Here is a 21,481-nt window from a genome sequence, read left to right as displayed (position 1 = left end):
AGGCGCAGCGGCGCTCCACCATTTCGCTGCGCTAAGTCTCCTCCCATGACCGCTACATTCTGCGCCGAAAGCCCAGGCTCCCCCGGTCCGTATTTTAACTTCTTCCCGCACGCCGAGTGGTACCTCGTTGGGTACCGGGAGGCAGTTTGGACCACCGGCATCACGGATTGCGTGCGATTTTACACGGATGACGACTCCTTCAGCGAGAATTTAGTAAAAGAAAAGTGGTCGGAAAATTCAGGTAGGTGGGAACTTAAGATGGCGGCCTTGAAAGGGAGGGGGACCAGGAGGAAGTAATGAGGGCTTCAAGGGGGGCTCGGACGCACGACACCACAGAGGCGGGCGTTGCATTGTTTCACAATGCTTTTCCAACTATTTGTTTTCGTTTAAAGACTCCTTTAACCGGACACTGAATAGTTTTGCCGTGATGTGAACCAGAGATTAGTTGGAAGTGTGGTTGGCCTGCCAAGTAAGACTGAACACATTACTTCTTTGTGGTCGCTGCTAAAGAGCCAGCAGTCGGACACAGCGCGCCCCCCTAAACGCCCCGTATACAATTGTAAAATGTATATAAATTGTAAAAACATTTTTCGTTTCCGCACACACGCCCGACGACAAAGTCATTTGTGTGTGTCGCCCAAACAAATAAAGACCGTTTTTATTTCGGCTTTCGGATATTTGACCCCCGCGCCATGACGTCACGAGCGACCCCCCCTCCCCCCCAGTAGTTCATGGACAAGCGGCTTTTTTTTTAATGCCACTTTTCCGTTGCCGGGGCTCATTTCAAAGCGATTTGCCACATTTTGAAAGCAATAAACCCGGCCGTTACGTCACCGCGGGCTGCGAGCGGGCGCTTTGCGGCTTCCACGAAGTCAACTCTTGTTAGCTCGCTCGTTAGCAGCCTAATGGCAGCCGAGCACTGTTGTGGTGCCAGGCTAGGCTAGGCTAGGCTAGGCTAGCTCACACCGGCATCTATGAGCCGATAAAACATCTCATATCGTATCTTTTATGACGGGAAAAGGAGGGCTTACTTTGAATGTGTTGTGCAACTCTGCCTCTCAGATCCTGTCTAAAAGTGTCTGCTTTTCATAAAAGCCACCAATGCTCATGTGACCACTGAACATAGTGTATGTATTATTAGTGGACATTTCCAACGTCATTGTGTCATTAAAAGTCTTGACTCAATGACCGGAGGCAGCATCGCGTGTACCGGCTCCTGCTGCAGGGACCCCGACGTCTTCCTGTGGGCGAATGCAGCAAACAAGTTCACTTTTTCTTTTTTTTGTATTGCTGCTGCAGGATGCACAATCCAACATATTGGATGTGTAGCAAGCTGGCCTGACAGAGTCCAGAAGTGGACACTTTTTTTTACCAAGCTGCTTGGGTGACATTCATAAAGTTTCCTCTCTCTCTGTGTTGCCCTCTCAAGATCATGTGGAGAGGACCCTAATTTCAGCATCCTGGAAGTAGAAAGCCCTGAAGATCTGTGTCTCACCCCACAGACAGGTGAGAAGCTGCGTGGAATCTGATTGGATGCAGAATAGCACCTTGATCTGAGGTCGCCAATATGATTTAAGGAACGATACCAGCAGGCCTGGGCCGATAACACAGGGGTCACCAACGTGGTGCCCGTAAGGACCTGATGAGTCGCCCGCTAGCCTGTTCTAAAAAATAGCTCAAATAGCAGCCTCTATTTTTAAAATTGTGCTTGTTTACTAGCAAGCTGGTCCCGCTTTGCTCAACATTTTCAATTCTAAGAGAGACAAAACTTTGTTAGAAATATGGCTTGGTTCAATTGGTTATAACAAATTGTAGATTGGATTTTAACCTATTTAAAACATGTCATCAAAATTTAAAAAATAATCTTAATCAGGAAAATTGACTAATGATGTTCCATAAATATATTTTTTAATTTTTTCAAAAAGATTCGAATTAACTAGTTTTTCTCGTCTTTTTTCGGTTGAATTTTGAATTTTAAAGAGTCGAAATTGAAGATAAACTATGTTTTCAAAATTTTATTTTCATTTTTTTCCTGTTTTCTCCTCTTTTAAACCGTTCAATTAAGTGTTTTTTTCATCATTTATTCTCTACAAAAAACCTTCCGTAAAAGGAAAAAAAAATTACGACGGAAAGACAGACAGAAATACCCTTTTTTATATATATATATATATATATATATATATATATATATGTATAATTTTTTTAAAATTATTTATTAAAGGTAAATTGAGCAAATTGGCTATTTCTGGCAATTTATTTAAGTGTGTATCAAACTGGTAGCCCTTCGCATTAATCAGTACCCAAGAAGTTCTTCCGAGGATGTCGTAGTCGTAATTGTGCTTGTTTACTAGCAAGCTGGTCCCGCTTTGCTCGACATTTTCAATTCTAAGAGAGACAAAACTTTGTTAGAAATATGGCTTGGTTCAATTGGTTATAACAAATTGCAGATTGGATTTTAACCTATTTAAAACATGTCATCAAAATTCTAAAAATAATCTTAATCAGGAAAAATGACTAATGATGTTCCATAAATATATTTTTTAATTTTTTCAAAAAGATTCGAATTAACTAGTTTTTCTCTTCTTTTTTCGGTTGAATTTTGAATTTTAAAGAGTCCAAATTGAAGATAAACTATGTGTCAAAATTTTATTTTCTTTTTTCTCCTGTTTTCTCCTCTTTTAAACCGTTCAATTAAGTGTTTTTTTCATCATTTATTCTCTACAAAAAACCTTCCGTAAAAGGAAAAAAAAATTACGACGGAAAGACAGACAGAAATACCCTTTTTTATTTATATATATATATATATATATATATATATATATATATATATATGTATAATTTTTTTTAAATTATTTATTAAAGGTAAATTGAGCAAATTGGCTATTTCTGGCAATTTATTTAAGTGTGTATCAAACTGGTAGCCCTTCGCATTAATCAGTACCCAAGAAGTTCTTCCGAGGATGTCGTAGTCGTAATTGTGCTTGTTTACTAGCAAGCTGGTCTCGCTTTGCTCAACATTTTCAAATCTAGGAGGGAAAAAACTTTGTTAGAAATATGGCTTGGTTCAATTGGTTATAACAAATTGCAGATTGGATTTTAACCTATTTAAAACATGTCATCAAAATTCTAAAATTAATCTTAATCAGGAAAAATGACTAATGATGTTCCATAAATAATTGTATTTATTTTTTTTTTTCAAAAAGATTCGAATCAACTACTTTTTCTCTTCTTTTTTCGGTTGAATTTTGTATTTTAAAGAGTCGAAATTGAAGATAAACTGTGTTTTCAAAATTTTATTTTCATTTTTTTCCTGTTTTCTCCTCTTTTAAACCGTTCAATTAAGTGTTTTTTTCATAATTTATTCTCTACAAAAAACCTTCCGTAAAAGGAAAAAAAATTTACGACGGAAAGACAGACAGAAATACCCTTTTTTATTTATATATATATATATAAAATTTTTTTATTATTTATGAAAGGTAAATTGAGCAAATTGGCTATTTCTGGCAATTTATTTAAGTGTGTATCAAACTGGTAGCCCTTCGCATTAATCAGTACCCAAGAAGTTCTTCCGAGGATGTCGTAGTCGTAATTGTGCTTGTTTAATAGCAAGCTGGTCCCGCTTTGCTCGACATTTTCAATTCTAAGAGAGACAAAACTTTGTTGGAAATATGGCTTGGTTCAATTGGTTATAACAAATTGCAGATTGGATTTTAACCTATTTAAAACATGTCATCAAAATTCTAAAATTAATCTTAAATCAGGAAAAATGACTAATGATGTTCCATAAATAATTTTTTTTTTTTTTTTTTCAAAAAGATTCGAATCAACTACTTTTTCTCTTCTTTTTTCGGTTGAATTTTGAATTTTAAAGAGTCGAAATTGAAGATAAACTATGTTTTCAAAAATTTTTTTTCATTTTTTTCCTGTTTTCTCCTCTTTTAAACCGTTCAATTAAGTGTTTTTTTCTTCATTTATTCTCTACAAAAAACCTTCCGTAAAAGGAAAAAAAATGTATGACCGAAAGACAGACAGAAATACCCTTTTTTATTTATATATATATATATATATATATGTATATGTATAATTTTTTTTTAATTATTTATTAAAGGTAAATTGAGCAAATTGGATATTTCTGGCAATTTATTTAAGTGTGTATCAAACTGGTAGCCCTTCGCATTAATCAGTACCCAAGAAGTTCTTCCGAGGATGTCGTAGTCGTAATTGTGCTTGTTTACTAGCAAGCTGGTCCCGCTTTGCTCAACATTTTCAATTCTAAGAGAGACAAAACTTTGTTAGAAATATGGCTTGGTTCAATTGGTTATAACAAATTGCAGATTGGATTTTAACCTATTTAAAACATATCATCAAAATTCTAAAATTAATCTTAATCAGGAAAAATTACTAATGATGTTCCATAAATAATTTTTTTTTTTTTTTTTTTTTCAAAAAGATTCGAATCAACTACTTTTTCTCTTCTTTTTTCGGTTGAATTTTGAATTTTAAAGAGTCGAAATTGAAAATAAACTATGTTTTCAAAATTTTATTTTCATTTTTTTCCTGTTTTCTCCTCTTTTAAACCGTTCAATTAAGTGTTTTTTTCATCATTTATTCTCTACAAAAAACCTTCCGTAAAAGGAAAAAAAATTTACGACGGAAAGACAGACAGAAATACCCTTTTTTATTTATATATATATATATATATATATATATATATGTATATATATAATTTTTTTTTATTATTTATGAAAGGTAAATTGAGCAAATTGGCTATTTCTGGCAATTTATTTAAGTGTGTATCAAACTGGTAGCCCTTCGCATTAATCAGTACCCAAGAAGTTCTTCCGAGGATGTCGTAGTTGTAATGGTTTGTACAGCCCTTTGAGACATTTGTGATTTGGGGCTATATAAATAAACATTGATTGATTGATTGAAGTAGCCCTTGGTTTCATAAAGGTTGGTGACCCGTGCGATAACACATTTTTTTGGACGCTATATTGACCTATAAATTATTGCCGATAAATGATTTTATTCCATCCATCCATTTTCTACCGCTTATTCCCTTTTGATGCCGCGGGGGGCGCTGGTGCCTATCTCAGCTACAATCGGGCTGAAGGCGGGGTACACCCTGGACAAGTCGCCACTTCATCGCAGGGCCAACACAGATAGACAGACATGCCGTATTTCTTTGAATTGCCACCCGGGCGCTAATTAATTTAAAATTTCTTCTCACTCCAGCGCTTACCAAAGGCATGCGGTAAATTTAGGCCTGCGCTTATAAATTTGAGTGTGATGTAAGGATACCATCATGAAAAGCACATTTAATAAAAAAAAACGTTATTATGGTCTTACCTTTATTTATAAATGAAGTCCATGCGCAGCTCCTTCTGATCAAAAGCATCGATAACTTGTTTATAGAAGTCTTCCTTATCTTTCTTCAGTTTTAAAAGTCTCTCCGTCTCGATGGAGATCTTCCTTTATTACCTCCTGCTTCCATTGAAAGTCCAGTTTAGAAAACTGTTTTATTTTAGATATGTAATCCTCCATGTTAAAAGTGCAAGCGAGAGGAAAAAAAATAAACGATGGCTGCTCACTCTTGCTGCTTGTTGTCACTTCTTCTGCAGCCGAGTAGTCGCAAGAAGGATCACTAGCGCCCTCTACCACCAGGAGGCAGGAGTCATTTAATGACTCATATTTGACACACGCAGCTACGGTATATTAATAAAACATAGCTGCTTACTGTTCTTTTTAGCATATTCAATAGCTTGGACCTTAAATCCTACTGAATAGCTCTTAATCTTCTTCCTTTATGCGATTTCAAATGATTGAAATCAGCCTCCTCCATTTTGAAAATGATGACAGGTGAAGTGTCACTCGTGACGTGACGAGTTTGACCCGGCGGAAGACATGCGCTAAAAAAAATATTTTGCGAAACGAGTTTGACCTGGCGTTAATTAATCCTGAGCCGGCGGTAATGCTAAGCATGCGCTAATTATTTTGCGAAACGAGTTTGACCCGGCAGTAATTCTAGGCAGACGCATACTATATACCTGGTGGCAATTCAAGGATATACGGTATTCCCTATTGAGGTCACGGAGGGGAGGCTGGTGCCTATCTCAGTTGCAATCGGGCGGAAGGCGGCGTACACCCTGGACAAGTCCCCACCTCATCGCAGGGCCAACACAGATAGACAGACATATACATTTTCTAAAAATGAAAGATGTGATGCCAAAAAATATTGACGTAATAATAGTAGTATTGACAAGTTACGTGCCTGTACTTGATATCATTACAGTGGATGTTCGGTGTAGATCCACCAATGGCGTTTGTTTACATTGCGACGCCAGTGAGCTACGGTGTTTAGCTATTCCTCGTCCTGCAGGGATGATACCTGTAAGAAACTCACTATATTTGTCGCCATGGAGACCAGGATTAATGATTTAGAAGTAGTTAAAACACTGCTAACAGCGGATGGACGTTAGCCGCTAGCTAGCTCGCCATATCTTAAAGCACCTCTTCCTGAGGGCGTTTCAGTGTTATAACTTCACCTATAGCTTTAATTTTTAAGCCAAAATGCGTCCGTTCTCACTTTTCTGTCTACACACTGTGTCTGCTTGTAAGTACTCTCTGATTGTGTGCTGCCGAACATGCTCCTCTGCTCATAAAACCAGCAATTTCATGACGTGATGACGACGCGGGCGTGGGGGGCATTTCATTTATATCGTGGTACTATACTAATACCGGTGTACCGTACAACCCTAGTTACGATCAATACACAATAATCGAAGCAACAATATAGATCAAAACTTTTTTTTTCTAATTATTGTCAACGTTACTCTGAGTACAAATGAACCACTGATGTACTGATAATACATAATAATACTGGTACTACTATAGTATCGTGGTACCAATGAATCATAAACAGTACTATAATCTGTTTGAAAAGTACCGGTTCGTCGTCGCATGGTGACATTGCTGGTTTTACGAGCAGGGGAGCATGTTCGGCAGTGCACAATCACAGGGTACTTATAAGCAGGCATAGTGTGGAGACAGAAAAGGGACAACGGACGCATTTTAGTCTAAAAACTAACGATAAAGGTGACGTTACAACACTGAAACACCCTCAGGAAGAGGTGCTTGAAGATTCAAACCGTTCCAACTTCAAACTGTTCAGCCTATTCAAGAATCGTGGGCTTTCCCTTGGCAAATTCCCAGAATTCCAGGTTTTCCGGGCAATTTTTCAAACTTCCACATTTTTCAAGCTATTCAAACCACTCCACCTTCCCGGAAATTCAAACTTCCCCTTTTCAAAATTAAAAAAAAATTCAAGGATTTCCCAGAATTCCTGGTCTTCTCAAGCCCTATTTCCACCCTGTACTTAAATGCAGAATATATGTATAATATATTTATATTACTCACATTTGAATAATGCTGTATAGTATTTATTGTCTATTGTGAGCAAACAGTGGTGCTGAATTTCCCCCTGCGATCAATAAAGTACTTTCTATTCTAGGACATGGCTGGCTAGCTAGCAGCTAACATCCATCCACCATCGGCCGTGTTTTAGCTACTTCTAAATCACTAATCCTCACCTCCATGGCGACAAATAAAGTAAGTTTCCTACATGTATGGTTATCACCGGAGGACGAGGAATAGCTAAACATGCTTCACTACACACCGTAGGAGAATACAATAGCCCACCGGATGCCGTTACTGAATGTAAACAAATGCCATGGGTGGATGGATATAACCCTGACATCTACTGTAATGATACCAAGTATCTGGTCGATACTACTATGATTCAGCGTTATTTTTTATCGTCACAAAATCTTTTTTCCTTTTGAAAAAAATTCATATTATGTTTATAAAGTCAGGAAATACGTCTCTGGACACATGAGGACTTTGAATATGACCAATGTATGATTCTGTAACTACTTGGTATCGGATCGATACCTAAATTTGTGGTATCATCCAAAACTAATGTAAAGTATCAAAGAAGAGAATAATAAGTGATTATTACATTTTAACAGAAGTGTAGATAGAACATGTTACAACAGAAAATAAGCAGATATTAATAGTAAATGAAGAAGTAGATTAATAATCCGTTTTTACAGTTTGTCCTTAATATTGTTGATAAAATAATAGGTGTATAAATGACACAATATGTTACTGCATACCTCAGCAGACTAATTAGCATTCTTTGTTTGTTTACTTACTACTAAAAGAAAAGTTGTCTAGTATGTTCACTATTTTATTTAAGGACTAAATTGCAATAAGAAACATTTGTTTTATGTACCCACAGATTATTTGTTTAAATAAAGACAATAATGCAATTTTTTAGGTGCCTGTTATTTAGAAAAGTATCGAAATACATTTGGGTAGCGTTACCAAAATATTGGTATCGAGGCGACCCTAACTGCAAGTATACCCTTTCAAATGCAATACCCTTGTATTTCTCGTATATTTTATCATGAAAATTGGAATGTAAACTTTCAAATATCCAAGTAAATTGAAACAAACATAATAGACTGTTAGCAAAATGTTTCTTTCAATCAATGTCAATCAATGTTTACTTATATAGCCCTAAATCACTAGTGTCTCAAAGGGCTGCACAAACCACCACGACATCCTCGGTAGGCCCACATAAGGGCAAGGAAAACTCACACCCAGTGGGACGTCGGTGACAATAATGACTATGAGAACCTTGGAGAGGAGGAAAGCAATGGATGATTAAAAATTTTGATTGATCTTTGATTAAAAATCACAGCCAAAAGCAATAAAATAGGTTTTGTCTCTGTTAAGGAGAGAAATATACACAAGCAAAACAAGAAATAAAATGGCTAAACACGTTTTTTTTTGTGCTTGAAAAAATTTAATGCACTTCTAAAAAAATCACAGCCAAAAGCAATAAAATAGATTTTGTCTTTGTTGAGAGAAATATACACAAGCAAAACAATAAATAGAATGGCTAAAAAAAGTTATTGTGATCAATATCACTTATCATTATCGTGTTTAAAAATAAAACTGCTTAAAAAGTAGTTTACACATAAATACAAAACATCAAATAATGTTATGGCTTCATAAGAAGTATACATATTATTTGTGTCTTTTAAATATGTGTATCTACTTCCACTTTCGTTTGTAAACATTATAGAATGATATTTCATTGGAATCTTTATGAACAATTTTGACCTTTTATTATTTCCCCCTTTTTTTAAATAAACTAATTATAGTGAATTTCATATATATATGTAGGTGTGGGAAAAATCACAAGACTACTTCATCTCTACAGAACTGTTTCATGAGGGGTTCCCTCAATCATCAGGAGATTTTTTCTTTTTTTAAAATCTGATGATTGAGGGAACCCCTCATGAAACAGTTCTGTAGAGATGAAGTAGTCTTGTGATTTTTCCCACACCTACATATTACACTCTACCACGTTATCGAGCACTATTTTCTGGATAATCCAATCAAGATATATATATATATATATATATATATATATATATATATATATATATATATATATATATATATATATACATAAATAAAAGTAAAAATATACATATTTCTATAGTGTTATGCAGAGAATCATACTAGAGATGGCGTGTTTATCATATAGATTTATGTACACATGCGTTATAATTGCATACTACCATCTTTATCAATGATTACATACTGGATATAACTGACCATAACCCATTTTTTCTCTGTTAAATGTAAATTTTTCCATTTCTATTATCTGTGGCTCTTATCAAGAATCTCATTTTAGTTGCTGCGGTCTCTTTGCAAGTATTTATCTGTTTGGTTGCAGTTATTCTTAATATGTCAAATATACGTATGTGTGTACCTCCGTCTTTTTCAGCTCCAAACTGTCGACTTTATAAAAATCGCATGTACATTGTGATTTATCGACTTCATGTTCTTTTATAGTACTGTCAATGGAATGATCAAATAGATATTAGTTTATTTAGAACGAAATAATTGAGTCAGTTAAAATGGATGTGAGTGTGAAACAGATAGTGGACACTGCAGGTGAAGTTTCTTAGATTGCCTTTTATTTCTTATAAGGGAATTATGTATGAATTAATGATAGATCCTAGGGCTGGGCCATGTGGCAAGAAAATTATCACCATTTTTTTTTTTCATATTATTAAAAGTTAAAGTACCAATGATTGTCACACACACACTAGATGTGTCAAAATTATTCTCTGCATTTGACCCATCACCCTTGATCACCTCCTGGGAGGCGAGGGGAGCAGTGGGCAGCAGCGGTGCCGCGCCCGGGAATAATTTATGGTGATTTAACCCCCAATTCCAACCCTGAATGCTAAGTGCCAAGCAGGGAGGTAATGGCTCCCATTTTTATAGTCTTTGGTATGAATCGGCCGGGATTTGAACTCACGACCTACCGATCACAGGGCGGACACTCTTAACCAGCGTTTCTCAAAGTGTGGGCCTTGTTATCTAATCACCTGTCGCTCTGTTATAAGCAGCAGCCAGGAGAGAGACTGGGTTGGGGCTGGAAATACAATTGCTGGAAAGCAACTGAGAGACTTATTGAAAAATAAAACAATATTGTAACCCTGAAACAGGCTCTCATGTCGGTGCTTGGTGGTCTGAAGAACACCCAGGAGGGCAAGCCCCACACTAACCAATAATAAATAAATAACTTCTTACCATTAACGCAACTTCTTGAACAGGTGCGGTAGAAAACGGATGGATGGATTAAAAATGCATGAGAATGTTTTATATTTTGAACATTATTTTTAACACTCTTCTGTTTTAGAATTTTAGTTTTAGAATTTTAGTTTTTTACATGGACTTAACTAACACTGCTTTCGCTTCCATTGTGTCCGTCGTGGCTCAAGATTTGTCTTGTGGCCATTGTATTCCATGTGACCTATCCGCCATTTTTCTTTTGATGACTGATGGTGATGACGCCACGGACTGCAGTAGACCTAGGACTATATTTGATAGTGATGAAAACAAAATGGACTGGATAAGCGCATGCGTTGTAAACGGTTATAATGACAACCGCTGTAAAACTCTTAGTATTGCTGCATTAGATCAAAATGATCCAAAAACTGTGACTGATAACCAAACATTGACAAAAGATGGGACTGACTAGCGTCAGTGCTAACATGAAAACGAGACATTAACACCTTTCCCCGTTAAAAAGTCATTCCCCGACCTAAACGTGTAAAGCGTTGCTGTAAACAACCAGGATAGAGTCTTTCTATTGCTTTCTTTGCTCAAAGTTATGGATACAAACAGGAAGTGAACACGCCTGATGTCACATAAACAGGAAGAGGAAAAAATGATCACCTGAATTGTATTTTTTGAAAAACACAACATTCGAAAAAGTTTACCAATTAAAATGGAAGAAGACAAACATATTCACGCATACAAATATTTCCTCCTTCCTCTGCCAAGGAAGTATATTGTGTGGGGTTATTTTAGTTACTAAACAAAGAAAATACTACTTGATTAAAAGTTATTTTAGTTACTAAACAAAGAAAATACTACTTGATTAAAAGTTATTTTAGTTACTAAACAAAGAAAATACTACTTGATTAAAAGTTATTTTAGTTACTAAACAAAGAAAATACTACTTGATGAAAAGATGGTGATGCGTATATAATTACTTGTTGAGCATATTCAATAATAATAATACGTTTTTCTTTTGGAATTTGCTTGGCAGCACTTTGTGCTGATAGAAATTTCCCTCTTTTTTTTCCTGCAGTTGCTCCTTTATTTCCCCTCAATTGTCCTCTTTTTTTCTCCCCAAATCTCTTTTCTCCTCAATGTTTCTGTTTTTTCTCCTCAAGTTTTCTCTTTTTTCCACTCAACTTTCCTCTTTTTTTTCTCCTGAATTTTTCTTTTCCCCTTTATTGTCCTCTTTTATTCTCCCCAAAACTCCTCTTTTCTCCTCAATTGTCCTTTTTTTCTCCTCAAGTTTCCTCTTTTCTTCTCCCCAAATCTGCTCTTTTCTCCTCAATGTTTCCTCTTTTTTTTTCTCCTCAGGTTTTCTCTTTTTTCCACTCAACTTTCTTCTTTTTTTGCCTAAGTTTTTCTCTTTTCTCCTCAATTTTCATTTCCCCCCCATGTTTCCTCTTTTTATCTCCTCAATGTTCCTCTATTTTCTTCCCCATGTTTGACTTTTTTTCTCACCATATTTCCTCTTTTCTCCTCAAGTTTCCTATTTGTATCTCCTCAATGTTCTTATTTCTCCTCAACATTCCTTTTTTCCCCTCAATTGTCCTCTTTAATTCTCCCCAATTTTCTTCTTTTTTTGTCCTCAACTTTCCTCTTTTATTCTCCCCAAATTGTCTCTTTTCTCCTCAATTGTCCCCTTTTTTTCTCCTAAATTGTTTTTTTTACTCCTCAGTTTTCCCTTTTCTCCTTATTTTTTATTTTTTTTCTCCCCAATTGTATTTTTTCTCCTCAAGTTTCCTCCTTTATTCTCCCCAAATCTCCTTTTTTTCCACCCAACTTTCCTCTGTTTTTCTCCTAAATTTTCCTCTTTTCTCCTCAATTTTCTTTTTCCCCCATGTTTCCTCTTTTTATCTCCTCAATGTTTTCTTCCCCATTTTCCCACTTTTTTCTCACCAAATTTCCTCTTTTCTCCTCAATATTTCTCTTATCCTCAATTTTCCTCTTTTTCCTCCTCAATGTCCCCCCCCCCCCCTCCTCAATGTTCATCTGTTTCTCTCAAGGTGTACTCCCAGCCCTGGAATGGATCCTCCCATCAGTGGTAGCACATTCTCAGCCCCCCGCCCTTCTCCCGGTTCATTGTTGCTCTCTTCTTCTGCACCCCGCAGGTGCAACGTGTGGCCGGAGCACCACCAAGAGAGGAAAGTGTGGGGAGGCGGCAGTGCTGCAGCGTGCCTCTCCGGCTGTGGATGTGCTGGGTGGCAAACCCCAGGCTGCACATAATGTGTCTGGGGAGTCGCCTGGGCATGTCCCGCAGCCGGCCGCCGCCGCCCCCCGCCCGGTCCCTCAAGTCCTGGCGCCCAGGCCCGATAGCGGCGACTCGGTGTTTGTGGTCATGGAGACCGCTCCTTCTACTGCCTTTCCCCAGATGCTCCCCATCAGCGGCGACGCCAATCCCCACGTCTCACAGGGGGTCCGCTCATCCATCGCCGAGGACTTCAGGACCCGTAACAGTCTCCTCGCGTCACATGCACAAAACGACGACGAGGCGCGCGTGTTGCAACACGACTTACAAATTGCTGCTAAAGAGACACGCCTCTCAAATAGCGAGACACATCGAATTCAGCCACAAGCGGGCGCGGGAGTTGTGCTGGTCGCGGCGGCGCACAAGTGCAACTCTGAAAACGGAACAGGCGTGGAATTCCAATCGTACACAGGCGGAACTATTATCCCGCAAGCGCAAGTTCAAATCTGCTTCACGGCCTCGTCCTTCCCTGGCGCCACCGATCAGACGGCGCCAGAGAGCGCTGGCCAGGACTCTGCCGCTTCGTGGAACTGCAGCGAGCCAGTTGACCTGCCGCCAGTCACAGGTCAGCTCAGGCAGGATGTTATCGATGCAGATGAGCGCTCCTACAAAGCTAAAACAAACACAGAACTCCTGACTGGACCTGGATCAGGCTCTCCTGCTCCAGCCTTGTCCAACAGGACTACAACCAGACAAGACGCCGATATCCCGGCAGGCGGTTTGAGTGCGACTTCCTCCAAGGACCTGGCGCTTTCGGACCTTGTAGTGTCTCAGCCCTGCCACCAGTTCCCCCTGACGGAGACGCCCGTGTTCGCCGAGCTGGTGCATTCCGCCCAGTCGCAGGAGATCGTGGTGGTGAGCGAGGCCTCGTGGTCCAACGTGCACCTGAAGCAGAGTTACCTGCTGCAGCACGCCGACGGCGCTCAGGCCGACATGGACCTGAGCGCACAAAACGTGGAGGTGTACCAGTTCTGTGACCTGGTGGAGGAGGTCGCCGCCGAGGAAACGGTGTGCGTGAGCACCAGCGTGCAGATACCCCACTCCCCGGGCTACGAGGTCAACCTCTTCAACGCTCTGTTGGACTCCAACGAGGGCCTGGACTCGCACCTGCAACCTTCTATTCACACGATGGACGACAGCGACACGCTCATCATTTCCCAGCAGGACTTGCCTTCGTCGCATGACGCGGTCGCTGCCATGGGACAACATCTGCTGCTAGACTCCAGCTCCAACCAGGTCTGCTTGGTGGAAGTGGACCCTTTCCCCCTCCAGCAGACCGACACTCCAACGGCATGTTCGCAGGCCAGTGGCGAAGCATCGCCGGCGGACACGGCGGAAGGCGATGCGACTGAACGCTGTATCACACCACAGAGTCCTGCAGGTACCAAAGAAGATCCGCCTGAGGACCCAGCAAGGATTATTCTTTCAGAACCTGTCCTGGAGCACCCACTAACCCCTCTGGCACAGGTACAGGTGTCCGAGCAAAACGTGGACCCCAAAGAGTGCCTTGCTGTCGGTTCTTCCCACTCAAATGAAACGAAGCCCCCCGCCGGCCAATCAGAAGCCTTAACCGGCAGCAGAACTTCAAGTAGCGACGGGCCCTCTTCCTCCAGTGCCACGCAGCCCGACTCCCCCTTTGTCGAGGAGGAAGAGGAGGAGGAGGAGGAGGAGGAAGAGGAGGAGGAAGAGGAGGACGACGACGATGAAGCGCCGGTGGACGCGGAGGCCATGGACGACGCATCAGGACAGGTCAGCAGCGCTGACGAAGGCAGCGAGGAGGATGCAGACCGACCAGACGGGGAAATGACGACTCCCCGCTCGTTACATGAAGTAAGAATAATGAGCGCGTTTGAAATGTATCAGTCTGTCGTTAACTTTTCACTTACAACTAAACTTTTTACGGAGGTGGAACATGAGCCAAGGAAGAAGTAAATACAATCTGCTTGCACCAGCAGGGGAACCCTGTTGATAAAAGCCCCCTACACTTCAGGTTTTCCCCTATATTGCCACGGTGGGGGCGGGACTAGGGGCGTGGTCAATATGACATCACATATGACATGATCGTTATGATTTGCAATGATGCATATCGTTTATTTAGAAATGTTTTATGTATACACAACACCAAATATTATTTGTATTAGTTATTATTACCATTAAAAATATTGAAATGTTTCATCACAATCCGCTTTAACGCCAGGAATTTGACTTGGTAGAAGAATGTGCTCTCTTTGTTCAATGCAGTTACAATTGTTGTTTGTTGTAAAAGGCAACACGGGCTTCACTATATTCTGCCCTCCATAAATGTTGCACATTTATTTGCCAAATATTGTAAACAGTCCTTTGAATTAGATTTCAAACAAATAACTTGCGGTGTTTTGTTGTTATTCTTCACAATGTAAAACTAAGCACACAAAAGTAAGTACGGTAAATATCCAAATGAAGTGTAGAACCTCGTTAAATTATTAATATAATTCGAAACAAAGTGGAAAAATCATTACAATTTTGCAGGATGAAGGTTGACTTCTAAAGCCGTTAGCTTAATGCTAACGTACAATGGACTAGCTCATAGACAAGCTAACTCAACTTAGCATGGCCAATCATCACAGGCACATAAATTGCACATACACAATCCTTCACATGAATATTTATATTTATGGGCAATTTACAGTCTCCAATGAAGCTAACGTGAACATTTTTGGAATGTGGGAGGAAAGCGGAGTGCCCGAAGAAGAACACACATAACGGGGACAAGTGCACGCAACACCGTTATGTCCAGACGGAGGTCGAAAGAGCATAAAGTTGGATGTCGTCATGTCAAAATATTTACAGTAATCAACATAGGCTTGTACAAGAAATGCATTCATTAGCTTTAAATACCTTTCCCATTGAACTTTCTCCTTACTTTGGCCAGGTGTCAACTCTGTTTAGGTGTGCGACTAGCTGACAGGTGTTTAGATGCACAGCTTTTCATTTTCAAAATAAAGCAACGAGGAACATTTTTATGATATCTGAGTTGTTTTTGAAACGTAATATAGCCAGTAGTCGTAAATAGAGTATGTACACTATATCCATTCATACATCATGCTGAAACAAGCGTTTTAAAAAAACAACTTATTTTTCAGGTGTTGCGCCATGATTGTTTATATTTGGGAAAACCCCAGAGTAGAACATTCAAGCAAATCTGCGCTTGTTTGGCCTTGGAGGAGGTCTCCACTGAGTGACATTCTACATGATGCAAGCACCTTAGGAGCCCACTTCTATAATCTTAAATGCACTTTTTCGTCTTTAAAGCAGGGGTGTCCAAAGTGCGACCCAGGGGCCTTTTGTGCCCAGTAACTACTGTAAATTCCAGACTATAAGCCGCTACTTTTTTTCCTGCGCTTTAAATCCTGCAGCTTTAAAACTGTGCGACTAAATTATAAACCATAAAGCAAAAACTAAAAAAAAAAGTCAAATACACTGAATACGTGTGTATTGTTTGCGCCATCTTTTGGACAAGTTTGCTCGCTGTCTGTACTGCATTGGATTACTCTTCAGACTAGTGCTTTCAACCAGAAGTAGAGTCTTCCAGCCACCCATAGTGGTTTTACTCATATGGATTCTTCATTCATCACTCCAAGTAACGTTTGTAATTCGTACTTAATAAAATGTCTCCCATGTGTGATGTCTGTAGGAGTGTTTTCATGCATATTTGTACGCGTTATCGTAATGTAAGGAAGCTCGCGTCGTTAGCATGAACTATTACGCTAATATCTGTACGACTGTCTGTGCGAGTATCATTAACTTACAACGGCATTCTTTTTGTATTATTTCAGTTTCACTAATTCCTCAGTAAATTCGCCCAAACGTCACCGTGGATTTATTGAGTCTGTTTTGCTGATTGCAGAGCTAGCTTGCGCAGCTATTGGGTCCATGACGATGACTTCTGTTTTGTTTGATCATCCGTTTTACTGGCCTGTCACAGGCACCGTTTGGATTTAGGTTTGTAAATAAACTTTTATAAAATGTTGTGTAAATAACTAATTTCCCAACATATATATCTGCGGCTTATAGTCTGGTGTGGCTAATATACAGAGTTGTTTAATCTTCCAAAATTTAGTGGATGTGGATTTTATACCGGTTGTGTCTAGTCCAGAAAATACTTTTATTTTATTTTTTTTCTACTACCCGCAGTACAATCGTTAGCATTCTAACGTTAGCAGGCTAGCATTTTGATACATTTTCAGGTGCACACCTCAGAGTAACATATTTTGGTACTTGACGCAGTTAGCATTTTAGCATGCTAGCTGTTTTAGCTAATTTAGCAGGTATACGCTTAGTGTCATATATTTTGGTATTTCACACTGTGAGCATGCTATTGTTAGCATCGTACCCGTTAGCATGCTAGCTTTTTTGCTTAGCTCCTTTTGCTCATGTTTTTTGTTAGCATTCTAACTTTAGCAGGCTAGCATTTTGATACATTTTCAGGTGCACACCTCAGAGTAACATATTTTGGTACTTGACGCAGTTAGCATTTTAGCATGCTAGCTGTTTTAGCTAATTTAGCAGGTATACGCTTAGTGTCATATATTTTGGTATTTCACACTGTGAGCATGCTATTGTTAGCATCGTACCCGTTAGCATGCTAGCTTTTTTGCTTAGCTCCTTTTGCTCATGTTTTTTGTTAGCATTTTAACTTTAGCAGGCTAGCATTTTGATACATTTTCAGGTGCACACCTCAGAGTAACATATTTTGGTACTTGACGCAGTTAGCATTTTAGCATGCTAGCTGTTTTAGCTAATTTAGCAGGTATACGCTTAGTGTCATATATTTTGGTATTTCACACTGTGAACATGCTATTGTTAGCATCGTACCCGTTAGCATGCTAGCTTTTTTGCTTAGCTCCTTTTGCTCATGTTTTTTGTTAGCATTCTAACTTTAGCAGGCTAGCATTTTGATACATTTTCAGGTGCACACCTCAGAGTAACATATTTTGGTACTTGACGCAGTTAGCATTTTATCATGCTAGCTGTTTTAGCTAATTTAGCAGGTATACGCTTAGTGTCATATATTTTGGTATTTCACACTGTGAACATGCTATTGTTAGCATCGCACCCGTTAGCATGCTAGCTTTTTTGGTTCGCTCCTTTTGCTCATGGTTTTTGTGAGCATTCTAACTTTAGCAGGCTAGCATTTTGATACATTTTCAGGTGCACACCTCAGAGTAGCATATTTTGGGACTTGACGCAGTAAGCATTTTAGCGTGCTAGCTGTTTTAGCTAATTTAGCAGGTATACGCTTAGTGTCATATATTTTGGTATTTCACACTGTGAACATGCTATTGTTAGCATCGCACCCGTTAGCATGCTAGCTTTTTTGGTTCGCTCCTTTTGCTCATGGTTTTTGTGAGCATTCTAACTTTAGCAGGCTAGCATTTTGATACATTTTCAGGTGCACACCTCAGAGTAGCATATTTTGGGACTTGATGCAGTAAGCATTTTAGCGTGCTAGATGTTTTAGCTAATTTAGCAGGTATACAGCTTAGTGTCATATATTTCACACGTTAACTGTAAGCATGCTATTGTTAGCATCCTACCCCTTCGCATGCTAGCTTCTTTGCTTAGCTCCTTTTGCTCATATTTTTTGTTTTTTGAGACTGTCTGGCCAGTGTGCTAACTCTTAGCATTACAGTTCGGCTTTGGATCTTCAGCGTTCACACAAAATTTCTACCAAAATAAAATATTCTAGTTGTTTTTACATATCGTGCAGCTTTTGAAGATGAAAAGTAGCAAATTGATTTGTTGGCCTGTGGCCCTCAGTATAGGACGTTTGGGCAGCCCTGTTTTAAAGTGTCTTGGTAGCCTGATGTTCATGCACGTCACCTGCATGTTACTTTGGACATGTATGTTTGATTAGTGATCATCAGCGGCATGCTAAGTCATGTGTGTTTTTCCAGCATGGACAGAGCAGGACGGACAGACAGGCACTGTTCCGAAAGGTAAGCGCCCCCAGGGAGGTTCAGCGGCACACCTCAGGGAGGGGCTCTTGTGGGGGTGCACTGTGGCTTTTAGGGAGCACGCTAGTCATTCATGCACGCTTTGCTCTTCTCGCACGAGGCGTTGACCTTCACCTCTTAGTCCCTCCTCTTTGTTTTCTCAGGTGAGCAAGTGGATCTCAGACAGGATCTCGCCCTCGACTTCCTCCTCCTCCCAGCTGGAGCCCTCGCCCGGCAATGATTGGACCTCCTCCCGCCATGACAAGTCGTCCCCTCTCCGGGGGCCTCACGGCAAGTTTGTGTCCCCCTCGTCGCCGCTGGATCAGTCTACTCCTCAGCGACCTCGCGGAGAGCGACGCGGCGACATGGTGCAGTTGGCCAAACATGTGAGTGGGACTTTTGGGGTCTTCTTCTATGAACGTGACACGCAACACTGCTCCACATTTCCCTCCGCGGGACAGTTCATCCAATTTCCATTTTGGCTTCTCGCGATCATAAAAATATTACAATGGAGAAGAAACGATTAATGGGCCAAAGGGCTGCAACTAACGATTATTTTGTTAGTCGAATAGTCAATAATTATCTGAATGCTTACCGTAGTCTGATTTACAAACCCTGTTTCCATATGAGTTGGGAAATTGTGTTAGATGTAAATATAAACGGAATACAATGATTTGCAAATCATTTTCAACCCATACTCTGTTGAATATGCTACAAAGAAAACATCAATCAATCAATCAATCAATGTTTACTTATATAGCCCTAAATCACTAGTGTCTCAAAGGGCTGCACAAACCACCACGACATCCTCGGTAGGCCCACATAAGGGCAAGGAAAACTCACACCCAGTATACCGTATTTCCTTGAATAGCCGCCGGGCCTGCCTTGAATTACTGCCGGGTAAAACTCGCTCCCCAAATTTATTAGCGCATGCTTACTTTTACCGCCGGGTCAAATTTGTGACTAGCGACGCTTCCCCTGCCATCATTTTCAAAATGGTGGAGAAGTTTTTTTTTCGCTTTTACTATAATAAATGATAAATGGGTTGTACTTGTATAGCGCTTTTCTACCTTCAAGGTACTCAAAGCGCTTTGACACTACTTCCACATTCACACACTGATGGAGGGAGCTGCCATGCAAGGCGCTAACCAGCACCCATCAGGAGCAAGGGTGAAGTGTCTTGCTCAAGGACACAACGGACGTGGCGAGGTTGGTACTAGGTGGGGGTTGAACCCGGGACACTCGGGTTGCACACGGCCACTCTCCCCACTGCACCACACCGTCCCTATGTGTAAACCTGGGGTTTTGTTCCACAGCCATACAGATCACACCAATGATTGTGATATAAAACCATTTTAACACTCTTACTAATATGCACCACACTCTGTGAAACCTAACCAAACAAAAATAACAAACACATTTCTGCGTCGGTTGAGGTGGGCGGGGTTGGGGCCGTGTGAATAATATAGCCAAGAGTCATGGATGCATTGGAATTCTGGGTAGATCTTATGTTGTGTTTATAATGTGTTACAGAGCCAATGTTCTCCAGAAATGTGTTTGTTATTCTTGTTTGGTTAGGGTTCACAGAGTGTGGCGCATATTAGTAAGAGTTTTAAAGTTGTTTATATCACAACCATCAGTGTAAACGGTATGGCTGTTGACCAAGTATGCATTGCAATCTCATATGAGAAACAGCGAAATTGCATGCGTCCTACCGGCACGCAGATAGCATGGTGCAAAGATGGGCGCGATGAGCAGTGGTCCCCAACCACCGGACCGCGGCCGCAGAATAATTTTTTATTACATTTTTTTTTTTTTTTTATCACACTCATTTTTCACTGTATGCCATTGATGTAAGCGCAGGGGTGAGAAGAGGTTTTAAAATTATTAGCACCTGCTTACTTTTACCGCACGCCTTGAATAAGCGCAGGGGTGAGAAGAGGTTTTAAATGAATTAGCGCCCTGGCAGCTATTAAAGGAAATGCGGTATTTGATGTTCTAACTGATTTTTTGCAAATAATCATTAACTTTAGAATTTGATGCCAGCAACACGTGACAAAGAAGTTGGGAAAGGTTGCAATAAATACTGATGAAGTTGAGAAATTCTCATCAAATACTTATTTAGAACATCCCACAGGTGTGCAGGCTAATTGGGAACAGGTGGGTGTCATGATTGTGTCTACAAGCAGCTTCCATGAAATGCTAAGTAATTCACAAACAAGGATGGAGCGAGGGTCACCACTTTGTAAGCAAATTGTAGAACAGTTTTAGAACAACATTTCTCAACGAGATAGTATGAGGAATTCAGGGATTTTACCATCTAGGGTCCGTAAAATCATCAAAAGGTTCAGAGAATCTGGATAAATCACTGCATGTAAGCGATGATATTACGGACCGTTGATCCCTCAGGCGGTACTGCATCAAAAACAGACATCAGTGTGTAAAGGATATCACCACATGGGATCAGGAACACTTCATTAAACCACTGTCAGTAACTACAGTTGGTTGCTACATCTGTGATTTCAAGTTAAAACTCTGCAATGCAAAG

At 39.8% G+C, this 21,481-nt stretch overlaps 1 protein-coding gene across 1 annotated transcript in view; it reads left to right on the top strand.

Annotated features, from left to right (window-relative positions):
• Positions 1–15: 15 nt before the first annotated feature.
• srcap (Snf2-related CREBBP activator protein) overlaps positions 16–21,481 on the top strand; it is an 87,491-nt gene continuing 66,025 nt past the window's right edge. The window contains 5 exon segments of the mRNA XM_061876047.1: positions 16–241; positions 1,430–1,506; positions 12,822–14,788; positions 18,895–18,936; positions 19,098–19,319. Of these exon segments, the coding sequence (XP_061732031.1) occupies positions 13,049–14,788; positions 18,895–18,936; positions 19,098–19,319 (2,004 nt within the window). The 5' untranslated portion in view covers positions 16–241; positions 1,430–1,506; positions 12,822–13,048.

Source organism: Nerophis ophidion, linkage group LG17 (assembly GCF_033978795.1).
Source record: "Nerophis ophidion isolate RoL-2023_Sa linkage group LG17, RoL_Noph_v1.0, whole genome shotgun sequence".
In the NCBI taxonomy this organism is placed as follows: Eukaryota; Metazoa; Chordata; class Actinopteri; order Syngnathiformes; family Syngnathidae; genus Nerophis; species Nerophis ophidion.
Note: the sequence above shows the minus strand (reverse complement) of the source record. Positions and strands in the feature narration are given on the sequence as shown.